Source organism: Miscanthus floridulus, chromosome 10, assembly GCF_019320115.1.
Source record: "Miscanthus floridulus cultivar M001 chromosome 10, ASM1932011v1, whole genome shotgun sequence".
Taxonomy (NCBI): domain Eukaryota; kingdom Viridiplantae; phylum Streptophyta; class Magnoliopsida; order Poales; family Poaceae; genus Miscanthus; species Miscanthus floridulus.
Genome location: NC_089589.1, coordinates 122,402,571 through 122,416,409, shown reverse-complemented (window position 1 = coordinate 122,416,409; position 13,839 = coordinate 122,402,571). Strand labels below are relative to the sequence as shown.

At 41.9% G+C, this 13,839-nt stretch overlaps 1 protein-coding gene across 1 annotated transcript; it reads right to left on the bottom strand.

The window, feature by feature from the left end:
• Positions 1 to 362: 362 nt before the first annotated feature.
• On the bottom strand, positions 363 to 9,600 carry LOC136487091 (sister-chromatid cohesion protein 3-like). The gene is made up of 22 exons (XM_066484224.1): positions 9,443 to 9,600; positions 9,187 to 9,343; positions 8,244 to 8,356; positions 8,065 to 8,157; positions 7,736 to 7,899; positions 7,412 to 7,648; positions 6,863 to 7,007; positions 6,589 to 6,767; positions 6,027 to 6,172; positions 5,816 to 5,943; positions 5,545 to 5,718; positions 3,993 to 4,154; positions 3,697 to 3,897; positions 3,486 to 3,623; positions 3,202 to 3,402; positions 2,950 to 3,094; positions 2,714 to 2,820; positions 2,422 to 2,562; positions 1,465 to 1,730; positions 1,261 to 1,385; positions 873 to 1,169; positions 363 to 741 (listed from the first exon to the last, which is right to left on the bottom strand). The coding sequence occupies exons 1-22, from the start codon at positions 9,473 to 9,475 to the stop codon at positions 728 to 730; spliced, it is 3,366 nt and encodes a 1,121-aa protein (XP_066340321.1). The 5' UTR covers positions 9,476 to 9,600; the 3' UTR covers positions 363 to 727.
• Between the last annotated feature and the right edge of the window lie 4,239 nt (positions 9,601 to 13,839).

The window sequence follows — 13,839 nt, the reverse complement described above, 5'->3', positions numbered from 1 at the left end:
AAATGCAAAATAAAACCTTATTTTGGGATAGAGGAATATTAAGTTTTATTTATGTAAAATGTCTGTTGATTTTAGCATTAAAATCTTACCAGAATATTATTTGGTGTACTCCTACCAGACAGAATTTATCAGACAGGAGCTCAAACAAATCAGCCTAGCCATCACAATTGACGATGCTACCACTAGCCCAATAAGCAATAACAAATCTGCATTTCCTGTGATACCAACGAGATGGCTTTATATATTTTTGAAGCAAAAAGTAGATATGTTTTTTGGTCAACAGGAATCAGCAAACAAAGAAGAAATCGAAACAGAAAACTATGTAAATCAACAGCATATGGAATCAGCATACCACCAGGGCGAGAACAACTCAATGCTTAAAATGAAATAACCGAAGAGGCCCTCAGCCAGATCAAGATAACACACCAAGTAAAAGACAGCTCGTAACATGAGTCCACTAACCTGTTTCTATATGTATTTTTACGCATGAAGATAAATTGGTAATATACACTGAAAAGAGGTGGGGAGGGGGTGGGGGGAAGACCTAGCGGGACACCTAACGTGTACAAAGGGAGTCAGCACCTAAGTGCAAATCATGTACAGCGCCTAAGCAATTAGATGCAGCTCCGCGTGGACTGATGTTAGTGCCAGCCCACTGTGCTGCTTGAATTTGTCGTTCAAAGTCTGGAAATCATCACCAGCGATGTGCGGTACCGCATGCATCCTCTCAGCTATTGCTTCCTGAAATTATATGTTCTGGTTAGGATGTGCAAAAGCAGAATGAGAACATCCTACATTCATTATTCTCCGCCTTCATCAAGAGTTCAAGAATCAAGACATCCAATGTAAGAGGGAAATTTCCTGAAATGTACCTGATGGGCCAGGGACCCCTTTGTGGCTGCTTGTTCCCTGTTGAGAGACCTTCAAGGATCGTAGCTTGGCGGCGGAAGACCTGATCGTGTTGATTAAGGGCTGATCTGCATCGCCGTCGCTGTCGTCGTCTTCACCGTGACCCTGATGGTCAGATGCACTGATAGACTCCTCGCCACTAGAATTGTGCCCATCATCTCTAAAAAGTTTCTTCCCACGTCGCTGGTGATCTGGTACATCTGGCACATCTCTAACCTTTCTCGGACGGCCCCGCCGCCTCACAGGTTTTTCCTCTTCCTCTGGATATGGACCGAGAAAAATCAGAGCATCAGGTACAATATCTAGACAAAAAGACGAGCACAGTCAACAAAGGAAAGTAGTTTAACACACCATGCAAAACCTCATTCTTCGCATGTTTATCACGTAGGTGCTCTACGAATGTAAAAAATGGGCGCCAAGCACCTTGATCTCCAACCATATTGGTATCTTGAGTCCTCTTCTCTACATCTGCCAGACTACAAGAAAAGTGATAGCTCAAATTAATAATTAGAAGCAAGCAAAGAACTAAGAAGCATGCAATCCAATAACACATACATATCTGGAATATCTGACGACTGAAGTTTAGAAACAAATGGCAGAAGAGCAGCCTCAAGGAACGACAATTGATTTGGAAGATCGACAAAAGCAAAAGAAACTCCATATTGGATAATCTTCAGGATATCTGACTTGTTTTTAATGCGAGCGGCCCCAACATAGGACCCTGCAAGACGACTAGCAAGATCTTGACATTCCGAATAAGACTTGCCAGTCAGGATTTGGTTTTCTCCGTCGTGAACATGGGCCATGTAACGTTCATATGCCTACATGGATGGAAAATATAGAAATATTTACTCATACACAAACTCAAATGCAAATACCAAGATTAATTGGTGCACTTATAGAAGCAATATTCTTAAATTCCAGTCAGGAAATATCTAAAACAATGAACCAAGAGTGAAAACCACACTGACAAAAACAAGCTAAAGGAGGCATAAGTACTCTCTCCAGTAAAATAGAATAAGGTGTCAATTTTTAATTCAGATCCCTTGTATACTTAAACTAGAGATTCTAGAAAAAATCTTTGGTATAAACTTAGAGTTTAGTTGCAGATATTATGGGGTGACACTTCTTTGCCAGGAAGGACCTGATAGTCATAGGAAATCAGCATAGATATTTCAATGAGATTAGCAGTTGCTGCTCTTCATCTTCAGTTTCACTCGTTTTATAGATAACTGATGTACATCCATGACGATGCATGATCGACTGAGCTCTCCAAAGCAGTTACAGTATTATTTAATATTTCTTTGGGGGATTGGCTAATAATAATAAAATAACAACACTCTGTTTTTAAATATATGACATTTGGAACAAGCTGATTAGTTCATAACTGCAGGAGAACAAATATCGTTGTTCATGCAAAAAAAAAGTTAAAAATAATTAATATCACTCATGCATACTTATCGATATGTATTTTACATGCATAGCTACTAATAATAATCAATATATATTTACCCTTATCAGCGCCTCAAAAAATAGAGCTCCCATGTCAAAGTTTGTGTTTTTCTTTAGAGAAGTAATTAGATGTTTGATTATCTCTGTTGTACTTGCTCCATGAGATACATAGTGAGAAACAATCTCTGGACCAAGATAATCCTGCAAACAGAAGAGCAATGAAAATTTACTTGACTGGTTAAGGAACAATTAAAAGCAACCAATATTTTGCAAATAATGATTAATTGCCACAACTGTAGTTGGAAGTACAAAGCTTGAGAACTTTATCACAGGATGAAAATGCAGCACAAACCTTTGATACTGTATCAGCGAGCACTAGCTTTGCAGCTGCAATCATGACAGCATCCCTGTTTGTGTCTTCAATATATTCTTCATTTGCATCTTCATCTTCTGTTTCATCTGAGCACGGATATTTAATCAATTTAAATAATCAGAAACATAAAAGACACATACTTAGTAAAACTGCTAAGATCATGCAAACACCCTATTTTGCAATTCAAGGCAGGAGTGTGTGTCCCGTAGCAAGACCTGATATATTGAGCTGTTGTTCACATAGTTTCCAGAACTTCTGAACCATATCTGGCTGTGGGAGATAACCCAAACTCTCTAGTCTTGTCGAAGAATATTTTGACTTCTTAAACAAGCACCACATCTCTGCAGTAATGATGCAGACCTAAAAACAAAACAAACTAATAAGTCAATTAGTCCAATCCAATGTAACCATGGAGATATACCAACATGTTCCTGATATTTTTTACGTTCAGAAATCACAAGACTTACTCTGCATGAAAGTACAGTGGTGCTCCTCCCCTCTTTCTGATAAGTGGGCAGTACCACTAAATAATAATAGAGTTGATCAAAAAGTGAGCTTTGCTTTGATAAAAGTTCATCAATACATGTTTCAGATGGGTTTTCACCATCAATTGCATGAAGGCACCAAGCTACTTGAAGGTGCATATTGAGGAGGAGAAAGCTCTTCACCTAAATTTCATGAAAACATCAGCTCAATGTGCTATCAATTCTGCAGAGATGAGAGTTAATCATCAAAAACAAAGTGTTCACACCTCATTATCCATATCCCTAAGATGAGCGAGGATTCGGTACATATCCTCAAATAAACTATCATTCTTGACAGGTTTTGACAGCTGAAGTTCATAAAGCCGCTTCAAATTAACCAAGAGGGAGTATTCATCATCACCTGCCTGTAATGACAATTGTATCGTATTATCCTCATTACTTCAGTTCAGGAAAAAAAATAGAATGAATAATGTGTACCTCTACTTCCTTGATTGCAGTTCTGACTTTCAAGACCAACTCATCTTCAAGATTCTTAAGTTTATTTTCAGCATAATCTTTAAGATCAGCCTGGCACTCGGTGCAACAGAAAATAATTGCCTTGATGCAAGATCTCAGTGGGCCCTTCTCACCATGTTTAAAGAAAGCATCTGCGATGAGATCTATGGCTGTCTTGAAATGCTGAACCAACAAATTCAAGAAATTATTAGCAACAAGTTCAGCAGAAAAGCATAAACACTAAACAGAAGGAAAAAAAATATAGCTTTGACACTGACCTTCTCTTGCCTTTTGTATGAATACAACTCAAGTTTCAAAAGAGTCATCATATCAACTAGGGGTGATATCTTAGCTTTGTCAGATATGAATTTTCTTAAAAGCTGTGGATACCTTGTCAATAAGGCACTTGTTATTTCACGCCTGCTATTTTCCAATATTTCCTGTAAATACTTTTATGTTTGAGTAATAGCAATAAAAAACATTGAACAAAGTCAAGCGTAAATCGATTTTAAAAAAAAAAACATCGATGACATGAACAAAATATTTAACCAGGAGTTGATCAGGAAGAATCTGAAAATCACACATATATAAGATGCAGCCTGCAAGGGAAAAGGACACTACAGAAAGTAATTTAGTACAGATCCGTAGGATCTAAATACCTTTAACTAAAATAATTTTCCACAAGATCAGAAGAAAAGAAGTTTGTATTCAATAAATTAGTTAATGTGTTTACTGTTTAACAGTTAACTGATCCGGAGAAGCCAACCTATTCAGATACATTACATTCCAACAAGCTAGTGTTAGACTGTTAGCAGTTACAGCAGTAACAAGGGCTGTTCAAGGGTTAAGCTAACCCAAACCCAACCCACCCAGACTGAACCGGACCAGACTGTTTATGCTGGTTACTACGGGTTGGGGTGGGTTAGTAGCAGAACTGTCAATATACACCAATGGGTTGCATGCTCAACCAAAATTACAGGGACCCTGCTCTCTTGCAACCAGCATACATGTCCGCCCATCTGCACCTAGAAGCAGACCGATTCAACCCTAAACCCAACACAGATGACAGTTACACCCCAAACAGGCTTACCCAGAACTCCTTAAAAGTAACCAGGTAGAGGTAAGGAATACTAAGAGATATCCTGAAGTTCAGAAAATTCACTTATACAACTAATATTACTTACATAATCATTGTCAGTATTTAACAAAATTAAAGTAGTTTCTGAATGGAATGCTTGAAGACCTATAATATCTCCCAAGCTGGTACTGGAATAAACACTAATGAGGCAATGCCACAAACCATCAAGAATAGAACTACTAATCATCAGTGTTAGCAAGTCCTCTAGTCGATCCTAATCGCCATGGGATCGACCAGGCAACTAGTCACGATTAGTCATCAGCCAGGGCGACTAGTGGTCCCTGGTCGGTCCTAGTTGTCCCCTAGGCATCCTTATATATACCAGGACTAATAACATACCAAATATATACTCATATACTATATGTTCTAGAGTACAAATCAAGCATGAAGATAACTTTAGGGTGGTGGCTGTATGTACAGTTGCAAATTGGGCTGGAAAACATGAGCCGAAGTGGCCTAAGCCATCACAGATGCAGCCCATGTCCTACGCTGCCCAGCAATTCCATTCTGTTTCTGGTTGTCCACCCCCTAGTCAACCAGGAAACTAATTGGCCTAATCGAGTTGTAGCCCCTAGTCGAGTCCAGGATACCAACTAGGACGACTAATCGTGATTAATTGGACAACTTGATAACACTGCCAATCATTAACAAATTTATTAAAGTGAAAATGACCACAGAAATGGACTAGACACCTTTTGGCCTTTATTGTAGTACAGCTTTCTGTTGTCCACTGCAGGAACTATTCTTTCCCCAACAGCCTTCCTTGCAGAGGCATGCAGCATGCGAACTAGATTTGTTCCATCCATGTCAGTAAGCTCAATTGCAGGATTTTCATCGAGAAGCACAGAAACTATACACCTCCAATCCTAAAAATCAAAATATTTCAGTTGAATCAGAAACGGCTCACTGACTTACATGATAATTCTTTTCAAGGATAAAGTTAATCAAATTTGTAGAGCATACTTTCATCGCCTTCATGTCATCCCAAATATCATCAATGACGTATGAACTGAGGACTGAGTCATCTGAAAATTCCCTAAGGATTTGCAGCATTCGACCAATATGGACCTCAGAAGGTTCATTTTCCCCATCTGGAATAAGAATATAATTAATAACTGACCAAGTAGTTTGATAGAACCCTACTTTGGTATAGAAAGCTTGAAGAAGAAAGTACCTCTAGCTCCGGGATGAGAGGTCTTGATGTTTTGTGCTATTAGGTGATCATAAACTAACTCACCAATCGCACGCCTAATCATTGGAGGCTCATCAATAAGAAGATCATATAGTGGGCCCAAATCATCATCACTCAACAGTTGATGCCTGGAAAAGAAAGAACAATATATTTCATTTGTTTTAAGAACAAAAACACTGTTCTCATGGTACCTAGTGTAAGATGATTAAAGGACTTAAGAAATAGCGCCTCTTAGTCATTACTAGATCATATAGTATTGTATGGACTTAATTTTCTACCAACAAAATTAGGTTAGTCAAAGAGCCTAAATATTGTTTAAACTTAATTTTCAACAGATAAAATTAGTGCAGAGTTCAAAAGATTTGAATAAGCATCATGTAACTGTTATTTGAACATGAAAGAGCTATACTGGTTCAAAGAATTCATTGGCAAGCCAAACCATCAAAGACTGTAGATCCCAAACCTTGACCTAGTCACCTAGCTTATGAATGTGCAGGTAAAATAATCAGCAAACTAGATAAGAGTATATCTTGCAAAAACACACCTCAGCAATTGCTTGATCAACCCTATAGCTGACACAGCTACTGAAACATCAATATCATCAGCAAGCTGGATCATCCTGGTGTAAAACCTCTCAGTAAAGAGACCAAGAGAAGGTATGTTATCATCCACTTCATAAAGACTTTGCAAGGCAAGAATGGAAGTCCTCCTAACTCCAGCATTCTACATTGATGGAATGCACAAAATAAAGTCTTCATTGTCACAGACGCATAGAAGCTTTAGTAAGCTAAAAAACAAAAGAACTTAATATCTGTTACCTTGTCATTTAGTGTCCACCCAAGATACTTCAAATATATATCTTGCAAAAAGAGTGATGGATAAGAGACAACCCAAATACCAAGAGATCTGATACAGGACATCCGGATCTCAGGATCAACATCACGATAACGGTGCATGAATAACCTACATGTGACAAGTAGAAATTCAGCAGACACGAACAACAACAACAACAACAACAAAGTCTGACAGGCGATGCAACACCCACATAAATGCAGATACTTCTTTGAAATGAAGCAGCAGGAGATCTTCCTATTATATACATATTAAAAGAATCAGGTTTCAAGCCCTGACAGGCGATGCAACACCCACATACATCACCAACAAGTATACTGAGGGCCCAAAGAGAAGATAACAAAACAACACCAACTAACAACAAATTTCCCAAAGCATACAGCAGGACAACCATATTGAAACATCAAATGCTTGCAACTTTATTTGGGTGCGTGTGAAATAATTTCATATGTACTAAGAAAAAACCAAATATGTACAGTAGAGTACAATTACGCGTGTTTTGTACAAGGTCTCACCCGCCGAATATCTTCCGCATCAATTCCTCCAAGTATGTAATGTTTGCATGAGTAAGGGCTAATCTATTGTTGAGAGATTCAATAAGTGGTCCATCACTTTGCTTTTTCTTCTCCGCATTCAGCTGCCTTTGAGTGGTCTCGCGTTGTCCGCTCAGAGTCTTAGCAACAGATATGAATGCCGTTACAAGCTGGAGCCCAATCAATGAAGCTACTTGGCGATATACCCTTGGAGGAGCACTAAGATACACCAAGTAATAAGCATGTTAAATACATGCATACAGTGCAACGGGGCAGGGGGGGAGGGGGGAAGTAAGCCCAAATTACCATGACAGAGCAACCACATAGTCTTTGATTTTTTGGAACAAGAGGTCATCAAACAATGGGCCATTTTGACATTCAAGAACTAAGCTATCCCAAAAAGAAACCAGGTTCTCTTTGAAGTTTTTGAGATCCTTATGCTTTGAGTTGTAATTATCTTCCACCAGACCCTAATTTCAAGTTAAGGTATCGCAAATTCACTCAAAAGAAAACATACATATTAGTTTGAGCGGAGGGCAAAACACATGATACGGTGAATGTGAATATTGGGCAATCAATAAGATTACAGACGATGATTCTCTGTTCACTCTTCTGAACAAGTCACAAAAGGATACTTTCCTAGCTAGGTCAACAAGAGACACCACAATGTCATCCACATCAGACTCGCGAAGGTAGTCAGGATAAATCTCATGCTTGGCACCACAAGCCTGCCATAATAAGAATCATAGGTTTATCAACTAATGCAGCAGGAGAAACAAGACCCAAAAACACAAAAAAAAAGCAGTGCTAGTACCTCAAATAGCATTGTTAAAATCTGAAACGTCACCGAATTTTTCTTTGACTCGTAATCCTCAACCAACCTTTTGACAGCATGGCTGATCAGCCTGCCATTATGTTTGATAATATCTGCAAGTTGCAAGATAGTACGAATTAAAAAAATTCATACAGGTGAAAGATTATATAGTTACTAAAAGAGATTTAGTTCAGGCATGTTCCAATTAGTTATATCCCTTAATAAACGCTCAAATGGTAACCAGTAAACTGGTCAGCTGAAGCCTTCTTACTAGATTACCCTGCTTATCATGTGTAAGCGGGACATGGCAGAACTAGGTCCAGGGCTACCATATTGGTTGGGATTGCCAACATCATCATAAATACTAACTCTAATGCTTTCCAAGGGAGCCTCGGTACCATTCTCTACCATGAACCGATATGCTTCATACAGTAAGCATTTTTTTTGGAAGATGAATCACAGATTCAAACGGCTTTCATCAATTTCTAATTTTACTAATGAAGGTGGATACTTGACAAGATTGTTAGTGTCTACGGAAAGATATATTGGAATCGAGATGGTACAGATTAATCTTTTTTTTCATCCAGCAAATTGGCCCAAGTCCCAACAAAATCTCCCAAAAGCAACTAGGCATCACATAATCACAGAGTTCAAAAACTAAACTAATCCAAGCGCAGCCCAACCAGATGAACCACCCATTCACCACCGAGAGGCAACAAGGCTGAGTTTCCCGTGCACACCAGAAACCACTGCGCTGCGCTGGCTCAACAACGATACCAAACTGGAGCACAACAGCAGGGGCGCGCAGCTTTCCCAAACCCAGCAAGCAGCTAAACTAAAACCCAGCAGAAGTTCGGAGCCCACGCACACAGTTCATCAGACTGGGGGAGAGACAGCCAGCGAGCGAGCGAGAGAGAGAGAGGGGGGTGGACGGGTCACTGACCGATGAGTGGCTGGTCCTCCAGGGACGCGGCGGCGGCGGCGGAGGCGGCGCGCTTCCGCTTGGACTGGGGCGGCGCGAGCCCGTCCGCCTCGGCCACATCCTCGAAGTCCGCGTGGTGGTACTCCTCCCGCGGCCGCGGCGGGCGGCCGCGGCGCTTCTGCAGCACGAACCACACCCCTCAGAACAAAATTCAGCCAAACACTGGTGGTAGGAATCGCAGCTAATACGGGGTCCGGCCAGCGCGGCGGAGACTTACCGGGCGGCGGAGCGAGGCGAGCGTCTCCTCCATTGGGGTTTGGATCTCGCGGCAAGGAAGCGGGCAAACCCTAGGAGAGGATTTTGGGGGGCGCGTATGGACGCCGTTTGGGAGAGAAAAATGGAAAAGAAGGCGAGCTGGCAGTCGAGATGGGCGTGGCCGCGTGCCCGCGTGGGTCGGGGTCGGACCGACGGAGCCACGAAGAGGGGAATGAGAAGACGTAAACATAGAGGTCTAGTAAAATACGTCTTGCAGTCACGGATACGGAAAGATGTAATGGGTGACATTTCTGGCCTTCTGGGTGCAAAACTGCAAATCAAGTGAGACACCATCTTCACTGAAAAAACTCGGTAGATGTGTTTGGGATGACTACAGATCAGGAGAGAAACAAATTACGCTGAAAAACGCCCAACGTAATGCAGGAAGGTCAGCTATTTGCTCTCATGTGTAATTGAGAGGCTATAGCTCCATTTAGATTGCTGGCTATCATGGGTTTGAGAAGGCCAAGGGCTAAAAATGCCAAAGCCTTTGATATAAAACATTGCATCAGTCGTAAACTTCTCGTCAACAATCTCCTCTGCATAAGATCCTCCCGTGAATAATTTAAGCCTTTGATTTATCCTACTGTCAATTCTTTGGCGACCGTGTGACGCTAGGAATGGTGAAGTTTTTAGAAATGAAATCTCTTCTAGTCGTTGTATTATAACCAAAGTCTGTGATGATCTTGTTGTCTGGCGCAAACGCCTGAAGCATGATCATGATGTACGTTGTACGCAGCCTGAACAATTGGCATCGCTACCTCCTGCCCTGTAATTCTCTTGTAAGGGCTAATTTGGAAAATTCAACCCCTCCGGGATCCTGAACTTTTTCGGGGTGGCAAATCTATGGAGATATCATTTTAGTTATTATCTTAGTTCTTAGTAGGGTTTTTCCATCCATGGGTTTTGCTCTCACTTGCTTCCAAAAGGAGCCTAAGCTTCAGTTAACTCATAACACCCTAAAAATTGCTCTTTTTAAAATAGAGATGAAATGATTTAATTATGTATTTTGTGCTCATGAAAACATAGAAAAATAAGAATTTTAATTGAATTAAAATTTATCATAAGGTTTAGCAATATTTTTGTGCATTCTTTATTGTACTGTGTGGATTTGACCAAAGTTCAAATTATTTCAAACTAAGTTTGAAAATGGGTTTGAAACTAAAATTTAGAAAAAAAGGAAACGCTCCGTCCTCCCCTTCTGGGCCAGTCGGCCTGCTCCCTTACCCCACGGCCCGCTTCTATCTTTTCCCTCCCGCTCGGCCTAGCTGGTCGCTTCCCCATAGGCCGCGCATCCACTCGTAGGCCAGCCTAGTTAAGCTCGCGCCACGCCGCTTTCCTTCTTCCCGAGTGCAGTCGCCGGCAAGGGGGGCCCGCGTGTTAGCGCCATCATCTCCTTCGTCGTGTCGTCTTCCTCTCCCGTCCACGCCGGACTCTGCACCGCCGCCGCGTAGGAGTCCGACGCCGCCCGCCTCGTCTGCCTTGCCTTGCGCCCCACGTTGCTTATCGGCCATAAATAGCAGCCGCCGACTGAGCCGCCTCCCATCAAGTTGTTGAAGCCACCTTGCCTCGTCCCTAGCTCGCAGCCATCGAGCCGCAACCCTAACGCCGCCGCCATCATTGCCCGCTTCGCCGTGCACCACGCCGCCCTCCATCGCTCCATACCACGGTAAGCTACCTAGTTGTGATCTTCGTTCCCTCCTCTACCTCCTGGTGTTTTTCTCGCTTCGAACCGAGGCTCGTAGGCCGTGTCCCCCGTGCGCCGCTCGTCGCCGCCAATGGCACCGCCGCCAAGCTCACTGCCGGCCTCTCTCTCTCCCTTTCCTTTCTAATATGGGCCGTCCAGATTCAATCCAACGGCCCGAGTTAGCCCGTACCCCTTCGCCTTTGCCTTTTTGCCAAAAAAACCCTTGGATTTTTAATATAGAACCCGTCGTCCCTATAGTTTTTCTAAAGAGCCCCTGCCTTCTGATAAAATAGTATCGCAGTCCTCCTGCAGATCCAAAATTTGATTTTATTTATTTTAAATTCGAAAATCAAGTTCCATCTATTTACAAAATTGCCACCATCTTCATTAGGCCATATCTTTTCCGTTTTAACTCCGATTTGACCCGTTCAAGTTGGGTTAGATTCATAACGACATAATCTACGCATTAGTATAAATGTTTTCCTTGTCAAGAGCTCTAAAATTTTATGGTTTAACGCCTAACTTGAATAATGATTATGCAATTGGATTTTTCTAATTAAAAGTAACTTAGACTTTCTACCTTGGTCAATTATATGATTAGTTTTACCTTGTTTTTCTAAATCAAGTATAATTTGACTTAACTCAATTAAGTTATTTCTCTGAAACATCTTATACATGTTTTATATAGCTAAAACAAATAAAGCCTATAGTTTCTTTTCGAAGCAAATCTATCAGTAGATGTATCTTTTTCACCGTAGCTCTAATTAGCGTGCTTTTCACGTCTGTGTGATCGTAGTAACATGTAGAACATCTTTAAAACCTTTTTACTTACTATTTATTATGTTTGGTGTAAAAGGTCCTTGTTTGGTTTTGGTAATTGAGTGACAACCATAGGTGGACTAATTGTCTTTATGTGAGATACACACGTGATTAGTCCATAGGTACATGTGTGTGAGCAACATATGTCATGGAGGTGAAAATGGCTCAGATATGTTGCAAAGCTCACACATGTGATGATGAAAGAGCTCACACATGTGATGATGAAGGAGCTCATTGCACATGAGACATGACATTGAATCATGTGATCAAGGTGGAGAAGATCAAGACATAACTTGGCTTGATGGACCAGTTGCAAGCGTAAAGGGTAAGTTGGAGGCTTTAGAGCGATGGACCGCGTGGTGGTGAAGCTTGAGCAAAACTTGGCGCCGATGAACAAAGACAATGGCGAAAAGCAAGTGAACTCAAGATCGATAAACCAAGATGATCATGTGATGATATGAAGTGGATCATATCATTGTTAATCATGCTGGTGCATGTGTTGCATCGACATTGGGGGAGATGGAAAGGAATGCGCAAGGCAAAGGTATAACCTAGGGCATTTCATTTCATCGGTCATTAGTGTGTAGAGAAGTTGATGACCGGGTTTAGGATAGATGGTCGTACTATCAAGAGGGGCAAACTTGTTTGCATATTGGTCATCTAGTGCCACTCGAGTGATCTAACTTTACATCATCGCTAGCGTCGAGTGGCGTGGCAAGTTGAGTGGCTAACTCCTTAAAAATATTTGTGAAATGCTAACACACATACACATGGTGGTGTACACTTGGTGGTATTGGCACATTTGGAAAGGAGAAAGAAGTTGGAGTTGAAACGGATCAACTCGGTGAAGAAACGGAGGCAAAACAGGTCACTAGAAGTGACCGGACTCTGCGCAACGCAACGACCGGACGTTGGCTAGCGAGTCCGGTCATGTGTTCCAGTGAAGGTGCAGGCATCGGTCTTCGATCGAACGCTGGGCAAAGAAGTAACCGGACGCACAGTGGCCGTGTCCGGTTAGGGTGACGTACGGTGACGTGGGTGACGCTGGAGTTGGCGCGCGGGCGCAAGAGCTGATCGGACGTTGGTCTACGTCCGGTCGAGCTAGAGCGGACACGTCTGGTTGCAAAATAGAGGCTCGAGGAGCTCTCTAGAAACGACTGAACTCAGGCGTAGCAGTGTCCTATCATCCTCATTGTGCTGCGTCCGGTCGCAACTTAACCGTTGGCGCGCGAAGTTACCGTTGAGATCGGGTGGCTCTGGTTGAACGTAGAGCGACACGTGGCGGTGCGTAGAGAAGAGGAGAAGGAGTAGATGCACCAGTGCATCCGGTCAGTGTGACTGGCACGTCCGGTCAGCCTGAAAAATACCCAGTGAAAAGGTAACGAATATTCTATCCCATGGGGCTATAAATAGAAGTGGTGGTCGGCCTTTGGCTGATAGCCGAGGAGAGCTGAGCACACTACACCTTTGGTGGCTTGTGTGGTATTGCTTGGGAGCCCTCTAACTCATTTGATTTGCAATCCCCTTACACAAACTTGTAATTACTTTTATATAAATTATGCTTGTGTAGTTGCTCTTGTAATTAGTTAGCTTGTGTAGCTCACTAGTTACCTTCTTGCTTGTGTAGCATAGAAGTAGCTCCCTTGCGTGGCAGATTTGGTTTATGTAACCTTGTTAGTCACATTGCTTAGTTTATGTAGCTAAGTATTTGTGCTATCTAATTTGACATTGGTTGTCTTGTTATTGAGCATTGCCAGTGAGCTTAGGAGCTTTATGCTTTTGCTTACTAGCATGTGTAGGAGCTCCCTCGTTGCTTAAAGTACTAGTGGCATAGATTTGTATGGCCTTGCTTC